Source organism: Scomber japonicus, chromosome 22, assembly GCF_027409825.1.
Source record: "Scomber japonicus isolate fScoJap1 chromosome 22, fScoJap1.pri, whole genome shotgun sequence".
NCBI classification, from domain to species: Eukaryota; Metazoa; Chordata; class Actinopteri; order Scombriformes; family Scombridae; genus Scomber; species Scomber japonicus.
In genome coordinates, this window is record NC_070599.1 from 4,720,409 (window position 1) to 4,738,026 (window position 17,618).

A 17,618-nucleotide genomic window follows, 5' to 3' on the forward strand; every position below is an offset into this window, starting at 1 on the left:
TGTTTAAACTGTTCACCTATGTTTAAATGAATACTGTTATTAAGTTACCTCATTCAGATTAGCCAGTGGTTATTTGTAAATGAGGAACCTTTTTGAAGTACTTCATTCCTGCTGGGTATCACTGTTCTTTTTCAGCTCGTCTATATTTAGTTTGGACTCAGTCAGTCATCTGTAGCAGCTCAGTGTCAGAGGCAACAGACAGCAAGCTATGACTGATAGTTCAAAACTGTTTTTTAATGTATTTTTGAGGGGGGCGGGTGCATTTTTAATTGGTAGTTGACAGTGTAGAGAGAGCCTGACCGATATATCAGTCAGCTGATATTATCAGCTGTTATTGGCCTATCACAGATATATTGGTATTGGTGTTAGAAACCTATTTCATCATGTTTACCATCTGTTCTCCATTAAGTAGTGAAATCTATGTTTTGTTTGGCATCCTGGGTGCAATTATTATCCATTGAAATTTGTAATATAGGAGTGAAGTATTTGTTTTATAGTACATTATGCTTCTAATGAACTCAGGAATGGATTATAGTGTTATTTTAGACACATCATCTGCTTCATTCATTCTTCACAACCCCTACCTCATTCCCAGCTATGGTTAGTACAGTCTACTCACATGACTGCAGGTGTACAGACACTGTTTACTGCCACCACCCCAACCTCCTCTCTATGTACTCTTTTATTTTTGGTGTGATTGATTGAACTAAGATTCCTGTTCATACACAGTCCATTTATTAAGTGGTGGATCTTTGATGCTGCTGGAGAACTCTTCATCATTTCACCTGTTTGTTCTGTATTTCAGCTGAAGAGCGAGATGGAGCTTTCCTCCCAGCAGCAGAGCAGGATTAATGAAGTTATTCGTGCCATCTCACAGGTAATGTCACATATGCAACCATCTACTTCTACATAATAGTGGTTCTGTTATTATTGTCAATATTGCTACCATCAGACCAACATTTTTAATATGCAATAAACAAGCTGTTATAATTATACAGAGAACATTCATGGTCTCCTTATAAAATACACTGGAGCAGATGTTTAGATTGGCATGACATTTTTCATGTGTCTCATTAGTACTAATTAGACTGAGCTGTCCTGTGTGTTGGGTTGTCTCACCTGCAGATCATAACGTTCTCAGGAGCCATTGGTTTGCAGTCCAACAGCGCCTGTTTGGTGGGTCATTTGCATTTGGCTCACATGTCCACCAGCCACAGTCACACAGCAGGTAGGTACAACAGCTCCAAATGGAGGGAACAGTGTCGTGTGGAGAGATATGATGTGTTTTTTCCACCTCAAACAAACCATTACACATAATCAGAAAAACATGATTCTGCAGTTTTAGCTTAGTTTATGGCAATTCTGTGTTTAAAATCAACTAGGAAAATATTCATTTCTAACTCCTGGGAAAGCATCAGCATTAGTTAGGTTGAATTGGAACCTACTACAGTTATTGTTATGTATTTTCTTCTATCTCTGTGTCCTCCTCCTCAGTTCCTCAGGATTTCAGTTACCTGCCAGAGAAAAGTGTCATCAGGTCAGTTGTGGACTTCATCACAGAGGCTGGGAAGAAAGGTTAGTGTGCTGGGTTAATCTGCCACCTGTGCATCTTCATCAACTTTATCATTAGGCTTTGTTCCACACAGCAGGGTCGACTACTGCAATGCATTTTTACTGGTCAAAGAAAGAAATTAGAACTTTGCTGCAAGACCAAAAAGAAAGATGACATCACTCCCATTTTAGCTGCATTGCACTGGCTTCCACTTTCTTTTAGAATGGATTTGAAGGTCTTTTTAATGACCTACAAAGCTATAAATGGTATAGCACTTTCATACCTCTCTGAATTTTTAATACACTATCAAGCACAGGAAGCCTTGAGATCCTCCACAGCACAGTGTGATTGTGCCCAAAGCTCCACAAACAAAGCAGAGAAGCTGAAATAAAAACATCCCTTTACTGCAAAGCTTCTACTAAATCTGTTTTTTATCTTGTGCTTTAAACTTGTTGTTTAGTTTCATTTCTTAACCTTTTATTCGTCTCCCATATTTGTTCTAATGTTGTTTTTTTCCCCATCTATGCTGTTTAATTTAACATGCTCTGTTTGTCTTACTGTTTCAAATGTAAGCCACTTGAAGCTGCACTTTATCTATGAAATGTGCTGTGTAGATAAAGTTATTATCTTTTGAACAGCCAATATAAAATCTAAAGATTAGAGCTAGACCGATATATTGGTCAGCTGATATTATCAGCCGATATTGGCTTATCACAGATATATTTGTATCGGCATATGTGTTGTCCAATATGCACCGATATTTTTAAAAAGTTATACAAGCAGCATTTTATGTATATTTGATCCTTTTTTATATAAGATCATCAGCCGATATATTGATATCAGAATTTTTTTACTCACTAATATCAGTTTCGGCCCCAAATATCCAGTATCAGTCGGGCCCTAATAAAGATATATTGCTACAAAGAGTCTGTATATGTACTCTTACTTTTGGGAACTCTGCTCTGGTCTCAGGTCCAGACTTTGCTCATCCAGCTCTGGTTAAGACAGCGCTGACACCTCTATCATCAGTTGGAGCCAGCTTCCAGTACCCACCTATCAACTGGAGCGCTGTCCTGTCTCCTCTGATGAGGCTGAGCTTTGGTGAGAGTTCTCTCTGATTCATCAATTGGGACTTTGAGGCTACAAAGTCAAAGCAGCGAGCTCTAATGTGTTCTTTTCTGACAGGAGAGGATGTACAGCATCAGTGTGTGGTGCTGGCAGCGAGTCAAGCTCAGTCTTCTCAGAGTGCCTCTCTCTTTCTGGGGTCCTGGCTGTCACCGCCTCTCGTGCACAGTCTCAGTGTAAGTTCTTATAGACGTGCTACTGTGGAGTGTTGACAGAAAATGTGTCTGTAGCATCGAATATGAAAACAAAACAAACACAGTCTGATGAAAGCTGTGATCAAGTAGATACTGAAGCTCATCACATGATTCATGGCCTTTCATTCTACAGAATCACATGATCTTTTCACTTTGAGTTCCAGGTTATTTTTCAACTGTAAAGTGTTCACTTAGTACAGCATACACCTGTATGTTGGTAATAATTTCAATAACATTTAAGGAATCCTCCTTCATGTTATTTATTTACTTCACAGTTGTCCATATATCAGATTCACTCCTGACACTTATTGTATTAACTTGAATGATTTCTGGTCCTTTTTACTGATGCCTAGTTACTCATAGTAGCACTAGTAGCACTACATACAGGTGTATTAAACCCCATTGCAGTGAGTGCAGCCTCCACCTGAGTGTCTTCTACTTTCATCAAGTTCTTCATGTTGTAGTTGACTCATTGTAAACAAAGCTTCAGTTTTAGAGTTTTCCATAAGGCAGTAGAAAGGTAATTATTTGTAATTTTGGAAATGTGAAGTGGACAAATGGATGGAGGAAGAACTGTTGGTGATGTATCAGACAAAGTGAGATTCCATCAGACTATAGTGCAGCAATTTTGTGTCACCTGTTATCAAAACTGTGCCATCTGTTATTTAAAATGCATAAAACAATGGTGAAGAACTGTGCTCCTCATATTCAAAACTGTAGAATGGGTCAGGCTCTACACCACAGTACTACACAATATTGTAATAATAGTTCATACAAATATAGCTTACAGATGGTCTCTGGAAATTAATATTTTATTGAGTATATTAAGAGTTTTACAGGTTCTTGGTTACAGCAGTAGCATATGGGATTTGAACTATGGCTGATCTACATTATTATTACCAGTAGGTGTCACTGTTGAACACTTAGTTAAATTAGGCTATAAGTTATGTATGAGCAGAAAAACCTTTATTAACTGTCAAGATTTCTCATGGTAGATCATTAGTACCATCTATCACACTCTATCTTGTTAGTAGAGCAGGCTGTTGTTTGGATTTTTTTGGATACCAAACAATACTTTACTTGATACTTTACTCTGATAAATAAAAACATATTTTTGTACAAAACTTGTTGCCAGAGTCCTCAACTCTACCTGGATAAAATGAGGGCTAAAACTGGTAAAAAAAAAATAAAATAAAATAAAATAAAAGTACAGAAAGATTTAAATTGGGAAGTAATAAGTAAACAAGATTAAGAGTCTGACCAAGTACTGAACCCAGTGCAATAATAGACTTAGTACAATAATTGACTGGACTTATTGAATGCAATAATGAACTGTGTATATCTGTCATGTCTCATTGCCCCTTATTTATATATTTATTTATTATTCAACACATATTTTAAAGTTTTTATGAGTATGGGTATGAATGTGTATGTGGTCATTGGTATGGGTGACATGTGTTTGGGCTGGTGCGTGTGTAGTAGTGGTATGTGTATATATTTTATATATATATGCTATTATATATATTATATATGCTGCTATTGGGCTGCTCAAATAGAGTTTCATTGTATACTTGCAATGACAATAAAAATCTATCTATCTAAATACTCAATGCCGGTTCTTGAGACTTAGTTGGTATCAAAGAGTACTGCATTAATGTCCAGCCCTGCCATCTATAAGCCAGTCAACGATGGCCTTGAAGATCTTTACAGACTCTATTTCTCCTCCAGTATCAGACTCGGGCTCACCTCTATGAGAGTCTGGGCCTGTGGATGAAGCATGTAGCTGAGGACAAGCTCCAGGTCTATGTGGAGAGTCTGGGCCTACAGCAGTTCCAAGAGGACCTTCGTCCCCAGCGCCTGTCCTTGTGCCGCTCCCTGCTGCAGGGCCTTGCTCGGGCCATGGCTCTGCCGAACCCCCCCAACAACTGCTGGACCATTCTCTGCTCCACCACTGAGAAGATCTTCACCCTCCTGCCCAACCAAATACAGGTACAGGTTCTTTGTTCTCCACAGCTTTCATGGCTTGGACTTCAACTGACATTACAGCTGATTTCAATTTCACTGCATTGAGAGTTTAATGGTCTTCTGTTGATGATTTTGTTTTAGGATAGTGAGGTGGATTTATACGTAGGAATCACGAAATGTCTGTCTGAGATGTCTGACACAGAGATCGACCGAATCGCTCAAGTCACAGAGGTACAGTATGATATGCCAAAAGATACTAAGTACAATGTAAAAGCTATTTTATTGTGTAAATGTTTTAGTGTATTTTACATGTTATCCGGTTCTTTCTGGTTTGGTAGTCTGTGTACAATTGCTGAGACAACCTGTTATAACCAGAGTTATAATATTCATATACAGTATGCAGTCGTAGAAGAAAAACTTTGCTCTGACCTGTAAAATGCTTGTTTGCATGTGAGATAAGACGATATCATGTCAGGAATCAGGACATGGTTGGCCCAGCTAAACATGAAGATATGAGATTGATATCTATCTTCTCATCTCACTCTTACAAAGAAATATGCATATTTTCCAAAATGTTAAGCTACTTCTTTCAATCATAACTTTAATCACGATTAGACACGAGCTAGCTTGTCTTGCAACCTAGTTTAAAGCTATCGATTGTAGGATTTTAGTCTGATTATAGCAACTTATTTTAAGGGCATAAAGTTTTATGAGCAATTCATGTTCAGCAGTGCTTTTCTCAACGCTACCACTAGGAGGTGGCAAAGTTTTAAATTGTAAATTTTTAAGGTATACAAATAGTTGCTTTAAAAATTTAGAGTCAATAATGTTAAGATTAATAATTTAAAATTGCATGAACATTGACAACTTTGACGAAACCTATTACAGCCTTTTGTCACAAGTATTCAAATAAAGAGTGATGTAGAAATGGGTTGTTTCATGGTTAGTTTATCTCACACAACCAAACATTAAACTGATCTGAGCTTGTCTGAATTCCAATTTGAGGAATTGTAACTTTAACCCTATAGTTCTAACTTGGGTCTTATTTTTCAGCTGTATGTGATCATGATGTGCCTCTGTTTAGGCTCAGATGGAGAAAACCTGCTTCGTCCTGGCTTACCTGACCTCCCAGGGCAGAGTTCCCCTTCTGGGTCTCAATGATGTCATCGCTGGTGTGCTTCGTGGTTGGCCACGCCACAGAGTGGGCTGGCTCCTGCTGCAGACTTTCTACCAGTGCCGACTGGCTGCCAGTGCCAATACAGGTGATGTTATGAAGCGAGAACACTTCTCTTACTAAATTTCACCTGAAATAAGAAGGCGTAGTATCGTAAAATGAAAGGAATTTTCTAAATCCACATATTTAATAATTCAAATCAATTCAATATAACTGCAACACACACAATAAATAGCAGATAAAAGAAAACCCTTGAGTGACTCCACATGTTGAGATGGTTTGTTCTCTGTTCCAGGTGTTTCCAAACGAATGGAGTGGCTGCTAGAGCTGATGGGGCTCATCCGAAATGTTGCCTACGGTGCGACCGCAGTCACATGTGGTGACACCAAACTGGTATGTTTGGAGTAGTATTTCCAGAGCTGTCAGTGCGTTGTTGTCACATGCCACAGACGACTCTCCATGTGTTATAAACCGCTGTGTTGCAGCAGGCAGGTGAGAGCAGGGGGGCTGCTCCAAGCAAAATAACTCTCATTCCTGAGGTGGTTAGGAATGTAGATTTAGCTCAGTCGGGTGTGTCCACTGACAGGAGTTTATGTTTGACTTAAAATGTAGACTTAGAAAAAATTGTGTGTTAAGTTCATTGTGTGTTAAGTTCACATATATTTTATTTCCTGCTTATTATTTTATATCCTGCTGAAGGTCTCAGACTTTCCACTAAATACTGTGTGTCAGGCTGGAGAAGGTTGACTATCATCTATATTAGTGGTTCTGTTCAGTCCAAACACATTGTTAACACTGGCTACTGCTAGTAGTAATGGGACTGTAATTTATGTAGCTATACATAACTATAGACACAATACAGTTAAGATATGTAGTGATAACAGTTTGTTTTATTACTGTCATCGCAATAACTCACATATAATAACTGACATACACCATACACTGTGGACCCAACACAGCATGCTGGGAAATCCATGTCTATCATAGCAGAGTGTGGAGTGAGTAACGGTCATAAGCATGAAGAGAAAAACAATGTATACACAAAATACATACATATATAAAATATAAAAAACTAATGTTTAAAAGAAACTACAAAAATATGTTTAATTTAATTCAAATTTAACTTATTAATTGAAAAAGTTTGCATAGAATCACAACCTGTAAACATTCTCAATTCTACTGACATACTGTTGTTATTAAGACCCCAAAATGTGTTTGTCCCATATCCCCAAAAAAGCATGAAGCTGTGATGATATTTTTAATATTCTGCACACTGGTTAATCTCTGTATAGTGCACACTGAGCTTCAGAAGCTGATCATACATTTCATTGGTTGTCTTCAGGCCACAGATTTCCTGTTCCACGTTTTCGCCGCTGCCGTAGTTTCTTGGGGCGATCACTTCATGCCGCTCCTCCTCGGCATCAGGGCCCAGTGGTTCCCGTGGCAACCCGACTCCAAGCCCCCAGCCCTACAGCACAGCCTGTATGGCGAAGAATCGATCGCAGACGACGCCCAGTCGCCGTGCATGCTGGGAATGTCCTACAGCCTGGCTCTGCTGCTGGATAAAGAGCCGTGGAGCTGCCAAGCACACAAGGTTTGATTCCTCTGCTCCATCATCATCAGTCCAACAAGTACTGCTGTTAAAATGATGGGTCAGTTTATGATGATGATAATATGTAATGTGTGTGTGTATGTGTCTATGTGTGTTTCAGTTCATAGACTGGCTTCTCAGTATCACAGAAGCTCCTGAACAGAATGTGTCAACCACGAGTGTCAACACAGCCAGAGGTGACAAACACGAGCACAGTAGCTCATATAACATAGAACTTCCTGTTTTTATGAGTATTTTTAATTCATGCATAAAACCTGAGTGGATGATTGGCTGAGGTGGAAAGCATAACTTAAAGCGTGATTTAAACATCACTCAAGCTTCCACTTGAGGAAACAAAAACATCAGATCTGTGTGGAGCAATGTAGAGGCTGTAATGTTCCTCAAATTAACTAATTAAATCAATACAAATGTCATATTTCCATCATGTTTTCCACATTTTATTATTCATTAATATGCTCCAGTTTTACTGCCCTGAGTAGTGCTGCTTTCAATGGACAGTTAAAGTGACGCACAGAAATAATACATGTGTTCATACAGCATTTCTTTTTACTGTAGATAGTTTCAAAATGTTCAGGCAACAAATTGATGTAAATAATCGACAAAAATTTGAGAAAAAGCAATATAGAATGATGATTTGAAGCTCTTGTGTAACATTCTTAAATGTATAAAAATAATATTAGACTGTACACTCTTGTGTTTCCTCTGTATTCATTTACGTAAGAGTGCTGTGCCACCACAGCAAGAATATTAGCACCACTGCAAGAGAAAATGTTAAATATTGTAATTTAGCTTTAATTTTATCTCAAACTTAAGTGTTGTCCAGATAATTTAGAAATAGTGATTATATATTATGATTACAATATTTTTAAAGGTGCAGTGTGTAGAATTTAGTGGCATCTAGTTGAACAGATTAGGCAGAAATAGAATATAATATTAAGTATGTTTTAATTAGTATATAATCAGCTGACAATAAGAATTGTTGTGTTTTTGTTACCTTAGAATGAGCTCTTTATATCTACACAGAGAGCGGGTCCTCTTCCACAGAGCGGCCATATTGCATCGCCATGTTACTACAGTAGCCCACAACAGACAAACTAAACACTGTCTTTAGAGAGGAACTTTCACATTTTTCATGGGTTCTACAGCCATCGTAGGTTCTCCTACATGCTTGGAAAAGGAGAGGGAGGTAGAGGAGCATTCAGTTGATTGCAATCTGCAACCTCACCACTAGATGCCACTAAATCCTGCACACTGCACCTTTAAGACTAGAACCTCAACTTAAAACATAAGTTAGACCCACAGTGTCAGATACTAAACTAGCATTACTGTTTAAAGCACCACAGCTGTATTAATATTACAGAGGAAACACTGAACTGAAAGCTACCCTGTGGAGCTTTTGATCGCCAATAATGCTGTGGATCATTGTTTGTATTAAGGGTGGGGGCTTAGCTTGTTTGTGTATTGTGCTCTTCTAGCATAAACACAAGAACACAAATGACATGATACAAAGAGAGGCAGACACTGTTAGCTGATGTTAACATGAATGTAAACCATTTATATGTTAACAGAGCTTGATACAGAACAGCAGGTCAGCCTAGTTTCCAGTTGGTGCCAGAGGCAAACATCAGTACTGCAACCAAAAAAGTATTTTCCCCATACAAAGTTAATTTAGTAAAATAAAATACAGATGAGAACAGCTGTATCATTGGAATGCTTAGAAGACAAAGGAGACCAAACCTGCTGAACTAGCTGAAGTTAATCGTCTTTGTATATAAATTGAATACTGCAACTTTTCCTGGAGTGTCTAAACAACTAGTTTTATACATATATAGTGTGAAGTCTATGACACAGAGCTGCAGAATTACAGTAGAGAAAGAGGAACTGATGAGCACACCAGGAAAACAGAAAACATGCATTTTCATACATATCCAGTTCTCTTAATGAATCCATGATCCAGGTTTCATAATATACTAAAACAATGTCTCTGCAGAGATGTTATAACTAGCAATAAAACACATTCAACATGTTTGTCCAGGATGCACATGATTGGTTTTGGTTTGTAAGACTGAAGGTAAACAGAACTCCATAAGAGGGGAAACACTGATGCTGTTCGTATTGTTTTGGCAGAGACATCAGCATCCTTTTTGGCAGTAGCAGGTGAAGCCTAAAACACTCCAAATGTCCTTCTTTTGATTTCTTACATTCACTACAGCAGGCAGCTCACTTCTGGCACAAATGAAAAACTCTTGTTTGATTATAAACCGAAAAGTTTATCTGATGGTTGTTGTTGTTTCAGCTGCTCTGTTGGCCCTGAGGTCCTCCGCTGAGCTCCAGAAGAAAGCTATGTGGACCAGAGCGTATGGCTGGTAGCCCAAAGGAGCGGCAGCATGCCGTTACCATGGCGACGCACACAGAGGGTCCTCATGAAGAAAACACAAGCTTCAACTTTCCTGCCTGTTTTAGTTGGACATGAGCTGTATTTCAGTCAACATGAATGTCTGTTCCCATTAAAAGTGCATCAGCGAACACAGGTTTAATGGTGGCTTCTTCAGTTAAATACAAACTCACTGAATTTCAAAAATAGTCAATTGTCAAATGTGAGAATCCATGTGGTCTTTTTTTATAAAATATAAGCTTCAGAAGTTCCTTGAAAATAGTCCACTTCTTTCATTTCCTTTTCATCTTCTTGCACCATTTCTCCAGGTGGTGCTGTCTCTCTTTCAGCAGCTGCCACACTGTCACAGAGGCCCCTAAAACACACACTGCTGTTAGAGAGCTGGCATACACAAAACAGTGGATTTACATTTGTGACACCAGTCTAAACTATATAATATAAAGTAGAAATTCCACTGTAAACAATGTACCTGCTGGTAGATTATATGGTAGATTTGCGTCCTATTGTACTGAGAGTTAATAGTCAAGCTCTAGTCTCCTAGGTTGGAATTGTTACAAGTTGAGGCATGACAAGGCCTGACTCAGTCTAAACACATAGCTGTAGCTCCAATTAAAATGTGCTGATACGTGCATTTTTTTTAAAGTACACCTGTCGCACATCTAAAGCAGTATGAGGTGCATCAATTATCGTTTGGGCCTTTAAGCTATGATCAAATGCTGGGTAAAAAACAAAAAACAAAAAAAAACCTTGTGTCTGTATGACTGGAGCCTGACTGGAACCTGACTTACCAGAAACATGAGTAATTCATCAGAAACTAGCATCAGTTAGTAACATAAGCAAAAGATACAGTGCATCAAACACATTAGCAATAATTACTGGTGATGTTTCCTGATAGGAAGCTGCAGCATCTACTAGAATGCAACGTAGCCACAAGATTTCTACAACTACAGCCTAACGTTTCATTTTTTCACAGCATGTAATGTCAGAAAAAGGATTTGACTCTTTTAAACATTGTTATAGTAAATGTGATGTTTTTGGCTAGAATAGTATTTTGGGTATGAAAGATGAAAGTCGATGGTGTGTAGTATATAATATGTGCTATATTCTGCATGTTAAATTGTATGCTTAATAGCAGTGTAGTAAAGATTGGTACCATTGATGTCAGAAGATGACCAGAATTTTAGTTTTGTATTCAGTAGAGCTCATTCTTAGATGATGCAAACATAAAATAATATCTTACCAAGAGCGAGAACAGGCAGGTAGGCCATGAGGACAAAGGGTCCTGTTGAATTCAGGCATGACGACGAGACTGTCGGCTCAACATACGGCAGAGCACGGTAAATAGTGACGACTGGAGAACACAAACAAACTGTTATCAGCAAAGATGGAACACATTCAAGATGCTGGACTAATACTTTAAAGAACTAGTGTCAAAAAGGCTGAGAACACTTTCCCATTGAAGTGAATGGGAATGTGTTCTCATTCTGCTACAGCACATTAAATGGCTTTTCATGGTTAAAATGACAATATATTGGAGTCAGTGGTCAGTTATCAGACTTGTTGGCCTGTGTGTTACTGATAACTTGAGCTTTAACAGTGGCTTGCTGTCAACACACACAGACACACACACACACACACACACTTAGCTGAGGCTGGACTGTGCTTTCCTCACACACTTCCTGACATTTTATCATGTACTCTGCTTTGTTAACTCATTTCCTGTGCACTCACACGGTTTCCCTTACACAACACATGAGGTCTCTTACAATTATTAAGTGTATGTCAAGCTGACCACGAATGACGCCCTAAGCACCACGTTCTCACTTTCACAATATGAAAGCTAAAGTGGAGGTAATAAAAAAAATATGATCACCCTCTGTGGCGACTGACAGGATGTATAAAGGGATCCAGAGTGTGTAGCGGGTCCACAGCATGGCGATGGATGGTGTATCCATCAGACACAGCAGTTCATAGGGGTACCTGTCATCAGACATCAGAATGTTAACAGGTTTCCACCTGTGAGTGTGTGTTACACAACAGCCTACATTGCTTTGGATCAGTAGGTTAGCATGTGGGTTTTTAACCATTTCTTTTTCACCACTACTTTACTACTACTATCACTACTGTACTAATGTACTTACACTTCATGTTTTGAGTACATAAGTGTATTCACACTGAGTATGGAAAAATACAATGTACTGTACAGAGTAACCGGATGGTGCATTTACAAATGTACATTATACCTGTGTTTTTGTGTACCACTATACTGTCAGATAGTTACTTGGGTTAATTTAGCAGTCTGTAATGATAATGCAAATGCTAATGTTAGTTTACTAACTAGCTAATCGTCACTTCTGGTAAGTGTGCAACAACTGTGTTTGATTTGAGACAACACTAACCTGTTGAAATTTGCACACTACACAAGTACAGAGTGTACACAGTGTACTACACAAAAGTGTACTAACAAAGGTATGTGAATTGAGACACAGTGCTTGACTTCTTACCTGTGTGGCGATTTACATGTTAATTAACTCATTTTGGTTTATACTGTGTTCTCGCTTTAGATATTCCTAAAAAATTTATTTATTTATTTATTGCATAGAGGCTGCAATCTTGATACAAATTGGTATTACATTTATTAACAGTAGTGGGGCTAAATCCATTGTCATTGTCCATAGTATACCCAACATAAAACTTCCTCCTCTGTAAAACAATAACTAATTAAATATATGGTATTTTGGATGTTCATTTAATATTTATTCACATACAAGATGAAAATTTGGCTTGTTGGTGGTATTCCAGGAAAGGTCAGAGGTCGCTGAATTGATTAAGATTCATTCTCTAGGGGATCATGAAATCTAAGCAGTAAATGTAAAGAGGTTCCTTTGTTCCAACTGTTGGACAGAGAGCAGACTTGGTCATACTAAGGTGCAGTTGCTAGTGGGGCTGTAGTAGCCTCATTTATGACCTAAGCACTTTTTAAAAACCTGTTATCCAGTTGTGTGCTCCACCTATGAAGGTATTTCTGTAAATCATTTTTTATTGCTTTCTGAAAAACAATAACGTCTCAATAAAATATGAAATGTATGAAAAAAAAATTTTTTTTACACAGGGTAAGCATTGGCCTCACCTATCATAATGCTGTCAATCATGTACCACTGTAACATTAATATACATGGTAAGTATGCTTATCACTCATATCTAAAATAGTATAATTGGCTAATCTTAAAGTTGTTTGCTATGGAAATGCTAAATTCAAATGTTGGCATTGGACATTGTTCAGGACTTACCCTTTAAGGTTTACATAGGGACTCATCATGTGACTGAATTACTGACTAATGTATGGAGAGCTGATGTCATGAATGGGTCTACGCATTTCCATACATTGCTTTCTATCTAACAAAGAATTAACAGAATGAATGACAAACCAGTCTCACATTTACATGAAATTCATACCTTAGGAGGTCCAAAATGTTCCAGAAGAAGAGCAGAACACAGACCACTGGTTTACTCTGGATCTCCTCCAGCATGATGATCATGATCAGCAGGATGTTCTTCTCCATAACCTGAAAAAACAACAACAACAAAAAAACAAATGGCACACCCAGTCCATCAACTGCTTCCAATGGATAAAGATAACACACACATGATTTATAATGAAACTCCATTAAGAGGTCAAGCTGTGATACACACTTGGATTAAGCGGGGAAGAAGTCTGGCTTTCTCAATCCCATCTGCGATATGGAAAAGCTCCAAGATGGAGAGCAGCTGGCAGAGACTCATCACAAAGCCAACAGAGTAAAACGTGTCTGCTAAGGCATCTGCAAAGGAAAAAAAACAAACACTTTCTTATCATACTAACATGCCGTATCTTACTCCTCCTCCCCTCCATTTAAAATCATAATTATGTAAAGAGCCTTCTTTTCTTTAATGTTTTACTTTGTTACCTTCTTCTTTGACCTCACCTTGACCAAATGTAAAAAACCTGGCTATTGTATTAGACAGTATCCAAGTGTGTCCACAGAACTGGAACAGGTTGTAGAAGAAAATGTAGGCCTGCCTGAAGCTGAAGCTGCAAGAGAAAAAAAGATGGATGATGATGAAATTAGAAGCAAAACATGAAGCTAATGGAACACAATGTGCAGATTAAACTACTCAATGTCATATATAGTTGTTGGCCCAAAAATTAGTACCTTTTTTTTCATAGTACTTTTACTTTTTCTAGAGGAATAGTTCAACATTTTCATACCACTCATGTTTGTTTGTTACAGAACTAAAGTGAGAAGGATATTAACTTACTTTACAGTGAGCTTACATGTAGCCTAGCTTCTCCACACGCTCAAGACATTGTTACACCACTCAACTCACTCTAAAACCATTTAGTCTGTTTCACTTTTCTTTTTCAGTATGACTTCAACAAACAATATGCTATTTAGCTTTAGAGGTGTTAGTAGGTGATTTTTTTTTAAACTTTGGACACAGCCAAGCTAGCTCATTCCTCCTGTTTGCACTGTTTATGCTAAGCTAAGCTAATCATGTCCTGGGTCCAGCTCCGTAGTTAATGCACAGACATGATTGATATCCGTCCTTACATCCAACTCATAAGCAAATAAACAAATAAATAAATAAAGTAGAAAATAAAGTACTTTTTGATGCAAATACTTCAGTACTGTTATGTAAATCTAATTTTGTGTACAGGTCATTCGCTTGTGGGGGTATTTACGCCATTGAACTGGTGTTTTTAGTTAAACCGGATGTGGTACTTCTTCCATTACTGCAAGGTAATTAGTTCTCACTTGAGGTAACTCATAAAACCTCCTCAGAGAACTCTAATACCCACTCAAGCACTCATTAAACATTTTATTGGGACCAGGGATCCCCTTTAAACCAGAGGCGAGAGTACTCATAGTCTGTAATTACTGGAATCAAACGTTAAGTTCTTCATTGAGGGGTTTCTCAAATGAGCCTTTGTGTTAGTTTTGGACACTGTAAGTGCGATAAGCTGAAAACAAGCCGAAATATTATCTCCTAATAAAGTAGGCTAGCAAAAGTGTTAGCCAGCAAATGCCTAACTACACATCACGCAGACACAGAACAACAATATTATTCAGTTGGAGTCAATTTTCAACTCTTTTAGTCTTGTTTCGGTCTCCACCAACTGAGAAATGTACCTCTTTAGCTGCTAAATGCGCCGCTATGTTCACCAGCTAGCTGCTAACTATGTCTCCGCTGTTTGGTTGCCAGAACAGCAACACAATGCACTAAAAGATGCTAAAATCCTCCATACAGCTGAAGGAAACTTATTCACTTTTGGATTTGACACTACGAGTGACATCTTTCAAATTTCACATGATAATTGGATCCATTGTTTATATACAAATATTGATTAGTGCACCTTTAAATAAGACTAAAGAAATAGTTTCACTCGTGTGAAGAAAGGCTTATAGCTTAGTGTGTATTGATTAAGTCTCAACATGAAATTAATATTTTCATAGTCATTACTCCATATAGTGCTGTAATTATAATCTTTAACAGAAGCAGATAAATGTGGAATCATGAGCCCTAATAATAGTCATATATGCACAGACAACAATTTAATAAAACTATAGATTTCCATTATTGACTACTACAGATGAAAATTTCACATGTACAGTCTGTCACACTTTTTTCTGCTTTTTCAGCTGCTTTGTTTCATCTGTCACATACATTGTAACCGTTTTTAGCTGTTTTAACAGTAGCTACTTCTTGATAAATTGTTAATTCTTGGAAATTTGATAGCAAAGGAAGCTTACCCAACACGCCCTGAAAACACAGAACATTCCTTCCTCAGCGAAAACTCTACCCCAGCCATAACACACTCACAATACTCGCTCACATGCTCTTGATAGTGTCTCCTGGACCTTTTGTAAGAGGAGCTGCTTGGAATCTCATTTCTCTCTTAGTTTGTGGAGAGTCATTTCTCCAGGTGCAGCTTAAAGCTCTCTGAAGCAGTTTTACTCCCAGCAAACAGAGACTCGCCTCTTACCTCATTGTTCTTTACAACTGGAAGCAGGAAGATGCCGCAATATCTGTTTTGTAGTGCTTCCTCAGGCTGAGTATAACAGTTACTACTTGACTGAGAGTAGGAGGTGAACATTCCCTGTGTGAATGTCTCAATGTCTTACGTCAGATGCTCCCTGCCCCCTGAAAGAAAGCTATGAACTGACTGTCTGCCCAGAACACACAGGCTCAGGAGAGAAAGAAGAGAAGGAGCAGCAGAACAATCACATACACACACACAGAGAGAGAGAGAGAGAGAGAGAGAGAGAGAGAGAGAGAGAGAGAGAGAGAGAGAGTAACACACACCCATGAAAATGTTCTCCCACCTCTCTTTAACACTAACTCCACAGACAGGGTAGTGGATGGGGAAGAGTGCTGTGTTTACAACTTGCCAGCATTCACTTGAGTGTTAAAAATGTTTGGTTTAATCACCATGAATGATGAGACATACTTAGATTTTAAAGCACTTGGAGTGCTGAGTTGGAGAGATATGGAACTTTCAGGAAAGACTTAGAAGTTGCCAATGACCAGGAGTGCCAGGAGAGGATGAAAGTTAAGACAATTCTAAGGGCCTGTGACTGACTGGAGCCCGAAAACATATTAGAACATATTAGGTTGATTTTTTAAATTAACATATCATCATTAATAGAATATTTCATTTAAACGTATACATTGAACAACAGTGTTATATTATCACAGCTCAATGTCGGTAAATACTGTACAGTTAGTATTGAACTAAAAAGAGTTGCAAACCTTCAAAGGTAAAGGTGTGGTGGTGGTGTTGGTGGTGGTGGGACCCAATGTGATGTCTTTCCATAGGGCCCAAAGTCCCTAGCGGCGCCCCTGCCAATGACAAAGGTTGTATGTTGGAATTTTGCAATTACAATAACTCTGATGTGACTTGAATGCAGCAACAGCTGCAAGCCCACTGGTCCGTACTGACGATTTATATGTTTAAAACAACTTATATAAATAAACATAGTTTCAAAATATAGTTTGAAATAAATGTTACTCAAACAAGAGGAAATAGTGTATTTGTTGGGGAATATTTGCCATAGCGGATTAATCCACATCTGGTGTTCTAGTGAGCATTTCCTGGCAGTGGGACAGTGTTTGTGGTTGTGTGTGTGTGTGTTCATGGTGATAAAGGAATATGTTACCCAGTGCAACAGCGTGAGTCACTGATGTGGTTTTAATGGTTTTTGGACAATAATGGAGCTCTAAGGCACAAAGGAATAAGACAGGGTATATCAGGTTATGAATACACACACAGTTCTTGTTAGTGGATCAATTCATTATTGGCCACCAGTTTGTTGACAATAAGAAAAATATAGAATATCACCAGACTTATGACTTAAATGAAAGTGTATTACTTAAACTTTATTCACGTTATAAACCAAAAGAGCTTTTTTTACATTCTTGTGTGAGTGCATATACATTAACACAAATGACTGTACATTAGAATTATAATCATCATAATTGACCTAATGTACCTAATGGCATTTTTAATATTTAATAGTGTTTTTATGGTTTAAAAACATTTTTTATGAGCCACAGTGTTG

The 17,618-nt window shown here is 38.1% G+C and overlaps 2 protein-coding genes across 2 annotated transcripts in view; one reads left to right on the plus strand and one right to left on the minus strand.

Annotated features, from left to right (window-relative positions):
• focad (focadhesin) overlaps window positions 1–10,152 on the plus strand; it is a 65,134-nt gene extending 54,982 nt beyond the window's left edge. The window contains exons 32-43 of the mRNA XM_053343842.1: window positions 806–877; window positions 1,126–1,228; window positions 1,495–1,575; window positions 2,525–2,653; window positions 2,738–2,853; window positions 4,600–4,860; window positions 4,978–5,067; window positions 5,921–6,098; window positions 6,306–6,403; window positions 7,353–7,604; window positions 7,723–7,798; window positions 9,919–10,152. Of these exons, the coding sequence (XP_053199817.1) occupies window positions 806–877; window positions 1,126–1,228; window positions 1,495–1,575; window positions 2,525–2,653; window positions 2,738–2,853; window positions 4,600–4,860; window positions 4,978–5,067; window positions 5,921–6,098; window positions 6,306–6,403; window positions 7,353–7,604; window positions 7,723–7,798; window positions 9,919–9,992 (1,530 nt within the window). The 3' untranslated portion in view covers window positions 9,993–10,152. The remainder of the gene's footprint in view (window positions 1–805; window positions 878–1,125; window positions 1,229–1,494; window positions 1,576–2,524; window positions 2,654–2,737; window positions 2,854–4,599; window positions 4,861–4,977; window positions 5,068–5,920; window positions 6,099–6,305; window positions 6,404–7,352; window positions 7,605–7,722; window positions 7,799–9,918) is intronic.
• Window positions 10,153–10,286: 134 nt separating this feature from the next.
• hacd4 (3-hydroxyacyl-CoA dehydratase 4) lies at window positions 10,287–15,868 on the minus strand. Its single transcript, XM_053343920.1, has 7 exons — window positions 15,810–15,868; window positions 13,983–14,089; window positions 13,711–13,838; window positions 13,474–13,583; window positions 11,891–11,997; window positions 11,258–11,368; window positions 10,287–10,372 (listed from the first exon to the last, which is right to left on the minus strand). Exons 1-7 carry the CDS (start codon window positions 15,866–15,868, stop codon window positions 10,290–10,292), a joined length of 705 nt encoding a protein of 234 aa, XP_053199895.1. The 3' UTR covers window positions 10,287–10,289.
• Window positions 15,869–17,618: the final 1,750 nt, after the last annotated feature.

Bases quoted from the DNA above. Each gene is read 5' to 3' on its own strand.
- hacd4 (XM_053343920.1), bottom strand. From the start codon at position 15,868: ATGGCTGGGGTAGAGTTTTCGCTGAGGAAGGAATGTTCTGTGTTTTCA. The intron at 13,839-13,982 runs GTGAGGTCAAAG...TTTCCTTTGCAG, and splicing joins GTTTTTTACATTTGGTCAAG to ATGCCTTAGCAGACACGTTT. The intron at 11,998-13,473 runs GTATGAATTTCA...GTCTGATGACAG, and splicing joins AACATTTTGGACCTCCTAAG to GTACCCCTATGAACTGCTGT.